Source organism: Fukomys damarensis, unplaced genomic scaffold (assembly GCF_012274545.1).
Source record: "Fukomys damarensis isolate Sample0158 unplaced genomic scaffold, DMR_v1.0_HiC HiC_scaffold_39, whole genome shotgun sequence".
In the NCBI taxonomy this organism is placed as follows: domain Eukaryota; kingdom Metazoa; phylum Chordata; class Mammalia; order Rodentia; family Bathyergidae; genus Fukomys; species Fukomys damarensis.
This window is the reverse complement of record NW_022900951.1, coordinates 109,080,032-109,087,811: the sequence shown is the minus strand read 5'-3', so window position 1 is coordinate 109,087,811 and position 7,780 is coordinate 109,080,032. Positions and strand designations below refer to the sequence as shown.

General features: G+C 44.6%; 1 protein-coding gene across 4 annotated transcripts in view; it reads left to right on the top strand.

The window, feature by feature from the left end:
- The first annotated feature begins 13 nt into the window (after positions 1 to 13).
- Hs6st2 (heparan sulfate 6-O-sulfotransferase 2) overlaps positions 14 to 7,780 on the top strand; it is a 283,233-nt gene continuing 275,466 nt past the window's right edge. For all 4 annotated transcript variants that reach the window (XM_010614302.2, XM_010614299.2, XM_010614300.2 and 1 more), the window contains exon 1: positions 14 to 559. In XM_010614302.2, coding sequence (XP_010612604.1) covers positions 51 to 559 — 509 coding nt within the window. In that variant the 5' untranslated portion in view covers positions 14 to 50. The remainder of the gene's footprint in view (positions 560 to 7,780) is intronic.

Genomic DNA, 7,780 nt, shown 5'->3' with positions numbered 1-7,780 from the left:
GAGCTGCGGGATTGACGTAACGAGCTTGGGTTTCCCCCAGCGTCGGGAACATGGATGAGAAATCCAACAAGCTGCTGCTGGCTTTGGTGATGTTCTTCCTCTTTGCCGTGATCGTCCTCCAATACGTGTGCCCCGGGACAGAATGCCAGCTCCTCCGCCTGAAGGCGTTCAGCTCCCCGGTGCCGGACCCGTACCGCTCGGAGGACGAGAGCTCCTCCAGGTTCGTGCCCCGCTACAATTTCAGCCGCGGCGACCTCTTGCGCAAGGTAGACTTCGACATCAAGGGCGATGACCTGATCGTGTTCCTGCACATCCAGAAGACCGGGGGCACCACTTTCGGTCGGCACCTGGTGCGCAACATCCAGCTGGAGCAGCCGTGCGAGTGCCGCGTGGGTCAGAAGAAATGCACTTGCCACCGGCCGGGTAAGCGGGAGACCTGGCTCTTCTCCAGGTTCTCCACGGGCTGGAGCTGCGGGCTGCACGCCGACTGGACCGAGCTCACCAGCTGCGTACCCGCGGTGGTGGACGGAAAGCGCGACGCCAGGCTGAGACCGTCCAGGTGTGTGTTCTGTGGCTGAAAGGGGCCTTGAAGTACCGAACCGACCTGGGTTTGGGCGGGCTGAGGGCGGGAAGGCGCTGTAGCCTGCCACCTTGGCGCACGGGAGGGCGCTCCCCGGCCGGGCAGGCTTTTGGTACCCGGGTGCCCACCTTTGCGGTGCTGTGGCGGCTTCCGAAAGTCTTTTTGCAACTCTGGCTCGGGAGGGCCCTCCGTGTGTGGGAAGGTTGGCCGGCTGCGTGGTTGGGAGTCTGCGGGCGGCCGCCGCCGCCGCCTGGACCGGACACTACATTAGCACTGGGGAACTGCGCTGCAGCGCCTCCGGGTCTCTTTCTCCTGCGCACCTCCCTTCCCAGAAGCTTCCTTTCTTTACCGAGAAAATTCAATTTCTCTTGTGTTTCAGATTTTGTCTGCTCCTGGTTGCTAACTCTTTCCTTCTGTTTTTCATTTTTCTTTTTGCCCCTTCCACTCTATCTCTCTCCTCCCGCCCGTCTTTTACTGCCTCCTTCTCTCCTTACCCGGCTCTCCCCGGGAGAGTGGTTGTTCTATGCCCCTGTTTGGACACCTGGAGAGAGCTTTTATTTCCCATCTCATAACTGGCAGCCGTCATGGCAGCCAAGTTTTGCTCGTGTGAGCGGCACCCCGCGGGCTCAGGGCTGCTGGGACGCTGCCTTGGACCCCATATGGTCTTCAGGCACGAAAAGCCTCTCCTGATGTACAAAAATGCATGCACCTCCACACCTGGCACCCTTGCCCAGTGTCAGGGAGCCTGGGGATGATGTAGAAAAAGCTGATTTATGAATAGTCCATAGCCAGAAGCAAGGTATCTTCCCTCCAGTGCAGTGACAAGTTACCGAAGGTCATGGAATGCTACACAGAGGACCTGTGCACTTACTTTGGGGTGAAGTTGTTCCAGCCAAGTCTAGCGTTTCCTGAAAACAAACCTGGGTTAGGTCAGGGAGTCTGGGGTGTGCACAACTTGCGGAACCTTTGAAGGGGTGTCTTCGAGTAGACAGGGACATGGCCTTGCCCCCACCCCATTTAGGTGACAGAGGCCTTAAAGGCTGCTGCTGCAGTGGCTGCTTGCCTGGGCCTCTTTTGTCCTCCCCCTCGAGAGGGGGAATTCAGTGTCCTGGACAAGGACCTGCTTTGCAGGTGGCTCTAGGATACAAGTTGGTTTGGTTTGGTTTGCTCCAATTAGCTGCAGAAGAAAGAGCCCTCCGACTTTTTGGTCATTATTAACATTTAGAGGGGACCTCATTCCCTACCTCCCCTGCTCACTTTCTCTTGCTTCCATTTCCTTTCTCAAATGACAGAATTCTGGCAGACTCCTTTGAACTTTCATTTCCTTTCTAGACTAACAGATTAGCTTTTCCATCCCAAGAGAACGTTAGCCCCAGGAAGCTGGCCAACTCAAACTCCATTGCAAAAATTGGGTTAAGTCATTGTCACAGCAAGGTTCTGCTGTTGGCACTCAGGGGGGATGAGGCAGGAGAATTACAATTTCCAAGCCAGCCTGGGCAAATTAGTGACATAGCAAGATCCTATATGAAAATTTAAAAAAATAGAGAGGGGCTGGAGATATAACTGAGTGAGAAGGCTCTGGGTTCAGTCTCCAGTACTGCAAAAAAAAAAAAAAAAAAAAAAAAAAAAAAAACAAAAAAAAAACAATGTATCAACAACAAGTTATCTCTCATGCTGACAGGGCTGGTAAGTGTGCTGAGGGATAGTGCAATTAAAAAAAGACATCTCTATGGAAAAAAACTGAATTCCATAGCTATGACTGTGGCAGAAAAGTAAAAAACAAGGTTATAGTGGCCTCGGAAGCCATAGACGTGTCTGGAGTTCCACAGGGCACATGTGCCTTTAGTAATGTAAACATGTAGATCAGGAGGCGACATCTGGAAACACACATTATTAATGTGATCTGAGTGATCTACTTGGTTGCCATTGTCCTTTGGCTGATTCCTTCAGATATTCTCCATAAGATAATCATAATCCCTCAAAGCTTCTTGGATATTCCACAGTGAAAGAAAATTACTTGTAATAAACTAGGATTTTCTTGGTGTTCAAAGAGTGATACCACAGTGCCATCCAGTCTAATTGAAAAGAATCGTGTTTCTGAAAGTCATTCACTAGATTTTACGGTATTTGCAAAAAGTAAGTAAAATGTGCCACACATTGCTCTTCAAGGGTACCATTTTATTTCATTCATTCCCGCCTACCTCTAGAAATCTGCATCCTGAAGAATAGTGAGCCTGAGGGTCCCAGAATTTCACCAGATGTTGACAGGTTCTTGCTTGCTGTTCTTATGATCCATAAGAACTAAGAGGTGGGGGGGGCAGGGTGTGTCTGTGAGCCCGCACATGTGTAGGAGAAGGGAAAATGTGGCAGCCAAGGCACCTGCATTGCCAAACATTCCTCAGGGTAGTGAGCTTTTCTTGGGAAGATGAGAGAGTCTTCTCCGGAGTTCCTGTGTTAGGCAGCCTCTGCATTCCAGCTGGTGGTCTTTGAGCTCCGTGGAACTGAAGGAAATAGCTCTGGCTGTCTGGCTCGGGAGTTAAAACACCTTTGACTTAGTTCTAGACCAGCGCTGAATCAGCTGTGTGACCTTGGAGTGCAGCCTGCGTGGAGAGTGCATTTCAGATGTGTTTTCATGTTGCTATCTTGGTATTTCTCTGTAAAACTTGCACTATCATTTGGCGAAGGACAGAGTGGACAAAAGTATTATCCTGAGAATAAAGCCCAAAATGGTTGAAGGATTTCCCCTAGGTTATTGAGCCTTTTAGTGGCACAGTAGGAATCTCCAGTACTGTCACAACACTTGCTCTGTGGACTGCATCTTGATGAACAAGGGCTTTTACAAAAACAGGACATGGTAATTCCGATTAGTAATTACTATGGGGTGAACACTCAGTATATGTTAGATGTTGTTATCACCTGGATCATCCCTGTCATCAGTTATTTTACACATTGGTTTTGGATAAGTGGTTGGGCCAGGGTTCCCACATCCATTGAGAGAACAGAATTTGACATCCCTGGTGCTTTATGTTCACCAGGGGCAGGTCTTGGGGCTGGACTGTCATAGGGATGTCTCCTTGCCTCGTTGAAAATCACTGCATAGCTGAGCAAAGGGGGTGGGGGCCTAATTGGTGGGGATCAGTAGAGACAACACAGCCTACCTCCTGACCGGCAAGCATTCATTCATTTTAGTGGAAGCATGAGAGGTTATGTTGGCTGCAAGCCAAGAACCTGGATCCTGCTCCCAGTGCTACATTTGAGATGTTTTCTTCCCCTGTGGATGGTAATATACTTGGGTAATATATAACTGCCAAATAGAAACGACTGTGATTACCTTGCAGGTGGGGGCACAACACTTGGCTGGCAAACGGCTTAAATTGTTTATTAAAATAATATTTCTTTAACAATTAGAAGTTGCATTTCATCCATCTGTTTGCCAGTATGTTGTCGGAGGTCAGAATAGAGTCCTGCTCATTTTAGAATTTCTAAGTCCACTTTTAGAATTTTCTAAGACCAACCGTGTATCAAAACATTGTTGCTTACCAACTGTTAACATTCCCAAATTCTGCAGGCTTTTCTCAGACCAAATTCACTATGTTTGTAACCAACTCTAGTGTACCACTTGGTCTGTGGGAGGAATTGGGAAGGAAATACTAGTCCTGTTCTTACTCGCATAGTACCACGCTCGCTGCCACACATGGGGTACAGTAGGATCAGAGATGCGGCAGTACATATGAAAGAATCTGGTCAGATGCTGCATGCTAAATTTGAAAATCTCTAAATTTTTCACAGCCTTTTGGAAGAGTAACTAATTATCCAAAATCCAGCAGGATATCACTGACAGGAAAAGACAAAAAGATTTTTGCTTAGATGAGAAAAGCTTTCTTTGGAGGGGTATTTATTCATTTAAAATGTGGTAAAGGCTTTCTTTTCTTTCCATTTCTTTAAAAAAAAAGGTGGCTCTGTTCTGAAAGAGGTAGAACTGTAGAGTGCCTGTGTCTGATCATGCCTGTCATGCTTAAGCCTGTGCTCCTTCCTGTTCTTGCTTTTGCGGTAAGGCAAGATGATGAGGAAGGCTTAGTGACACAGGGTGAGGTAGTGAGTGAATGGACAGTGACCCCAGAAGTGGCAGTCTTGTGGTCCGTCAGTCTGTGGGGTTGTTGGTCTCTCAGCTTCCCTTGGCTGAAGATGCTTTTCTTTAGCCATCTTTGATGAAAGCTATTGTACTGTCCTACCTACTTCATAAATCTGGTGAGAAATCTACCATGATAATACCTCAGTGATGCCACTAGTATTAGTTAATATCTTATATAGAAGACAAATAAATTGTGGAGTCTCAACACATTTCTTGAGGTAGTTCAGATGTTACTTGGGATTGGCTTCCACTAATTTTAGGTTAGTACCATTATGGGGCTATGAAAATACTGAACCTTGTCTTTTAGGGGTACCAGTCATCAAATGAGATGGCAAGAAATGATATTAAAAGAATAATCATCCCTTTTCTCTGAACAAAATTTGTTCACTGAACAAAATTTTATGAAACTGCCTGTTATATTTCAGGGAAGACATGCCATCCATATGCATAATGTCTTTAAGAATATATTAAAAATAGGGGAAATGTCTACTGTTATGTTGTAGTTTAAGGTCACACCTGGTCGTTATGCCATCGGTATAGCCCAAGCAGTCCAGAGAGATTAAGTCAAGACAAAGCCCAAACAGCCCATGTCGCCATCTTCATCCTCAAATGCATATGTGAAGCACAGAGTTGTGTAGTACAGACATTGGTGGGAGAGGAAGTCCGTTCTTGAGCAAATCCTTCCCTCTCTTTGGCCACAGTGTGCCATCTGTCAAATGGGAGATTTAAACAAGATGCTTTCTGGTACTATGACCTCTTCCTTTCCAGTGCATGAGGAATAGGCTACAAAGAGGAGAGATCTGTTTAAGAAGGCCCCTGGGGGGCCAGGGGTTTAGCTCAGTGGCACTGTGCCTGCCTTGCAAGCACAAGGTCCTGAGTTCAGTCCCTGGTACAGCAAAAACAAAGCAAAATCAAGAAGACCCCTGGGACTAGGGAGTATTATATGTTGAAGAAAAGAAGCACTGTGGATGGACACAGCATCTTCACAGCATCCTCACCTCAGCAGGTGTAGCCAGAACTGAGGAGGTTTGTGCTTGGAAGGTAATGGTTAAGGAGGCAGATGGGAGGAGGCTCCACTGTAAAGAGTCTGGACAAGCAATGAGGAGGTTGAACCCCAGCGAGTATGACAAGCTTCTGAATGAAAAGCCTGTAAGAAGCACAGAAATGAAGGCTAGAGTTCAAAATACCTCCCTGACTGCTGGCCCCAAGTGGAGGTCACACTATTGACTAAAATAGAGAGGTGGAGAAAGGGACATCCTTTGGGCTGGGAGTATGCTAGTCATGAGTGGTCCTTGTCACCAAGGCTAGTAGTGGACAGGGCTTGTAGGGAAATGAGAACCTGGGTTCTGTGGAGGTTTAGGATTTAGTTGCATGTGTGGGAACCTGTGAATCTAGTTAATCTGAATTTACAATTGGTGTTATTATTTAAATGATAGCTACAGTTCACATAGAGGACTCTTAGCCAAGGAAAGGGATGTTTAAATAAGGGAAAAGATTGACAGTTATGATTACATAAAAATGAGATATGTTCATCTGTCAAAGAAAAAGAGCCCAAATGAAAAGGCATATGTCAAACTGGTGAAAATAAGCACAACAATTACAGCAGACAAAAGACTGAAGTTCTCCTGTACAAAGAAATCCTGTGAATCCATTAGAGAAACAAAGGGCACAAACAGAAGATTTGTAGTATCACAACCATAACTAGTTTGCAGATACGGAGAAACTGGTCTTACTGGTACTAAAGAAATACAGATGTAAACATTTAAACTTAGAATACCTTTTATTTTTCCTCTAAGCTTGAGTCAAACAACAGGAACTAACCTATATTTCCACTAAGCAAAAAAAAAAAAAAAGAAAGAAAAAAGAAAAAGAAAAAGAAAACAAAGGTTAGCAGCCAGTGCTGAAGAGGGTGTGGTTAGTAGTTTAATTCTTATAAATTATTGATGAGAATGTAAATTTGAATACGGTAGTCCTTTGGGAACAAGATTAGAACAGATACATATATTAAAATTATTTATTTTATTCATGCACAAATCCATTTGTGGAGTTTTATTGAGCACCATCATTCACATACTTTCCATTCATTCACTCACTAATTTGTTTATTTATTCAACAAATATTTATTGGGTGCCGGCTATCATTGTACCTACCTATGTGCTGGGGGCCACGGTGAAGAACCCGGCAGAGCACTGGAGGTGTAGCTTGGTGGGAGAGTGCTTGCCTAGCATGCATGAGGGTCCAGCTTCCATCCCCAGAAAAGAAAAAAGAAAGAAAAGAAAAGAAAAGAAAAGGAAAGAAAAGGAAAAATGAAGTAGGCAAACATGGTCCCTACCCTCAGAGAGTAGGAGAGGTAGATATGAAACAAATGATCAATTACTTAAAATTGTGAGAAGTGCTAGAGGGGGTAGAGGAAATACAGGGTTCTAAGAATATATAGCAGAGAGTGAACTGGAGTTATGTACGTAATGAAATGAAAACAATGCGGATGTCCACAGAGAAGTTAATGTTACAAATCTGCTTAAATGACCTCTTAAAGAATATGCACTATTACTAGTGATTTAATGCTAAGCAAATCCCAGAAAATTGCAGTCTTCTATGACTATAATCATGATGCAGGAAAAAAGAGGGCAGAGGAAGGCAGAGGGAAGAGAAACAGAAATCACCTTCCCATCCCTCCCAAATCTAAGCATAAAAGGTCTTTTAATTCCTTTATAAAGCTGTGTTACTCTTATAATGAAAGTAAACATTAACATTTATTAAAATAATGTTTTACGATGGCTATAATAAATTATACTTATATCTACTTTAGGTTCCTAAAGACCATGGCTGATTATTTCATTAGCCTCTTGATATCATGATTGAACTTTATGATAAAAGTAGCCTCAGCTCAATCAAGCTTCAGATTGAAAGGCAGAGATGACAAATCAGGAATCAGCTGCTGGTTTTTCTCATAATTTGCTGTTGTCATGTTACCACACAACCCGTGGAACTCTTAAATCCATCAGTATTGAGTGACTTGCTGTTTTTTTTTTCTTTAAAAATTGAATGGAGCAGAAGTTAATAATGGC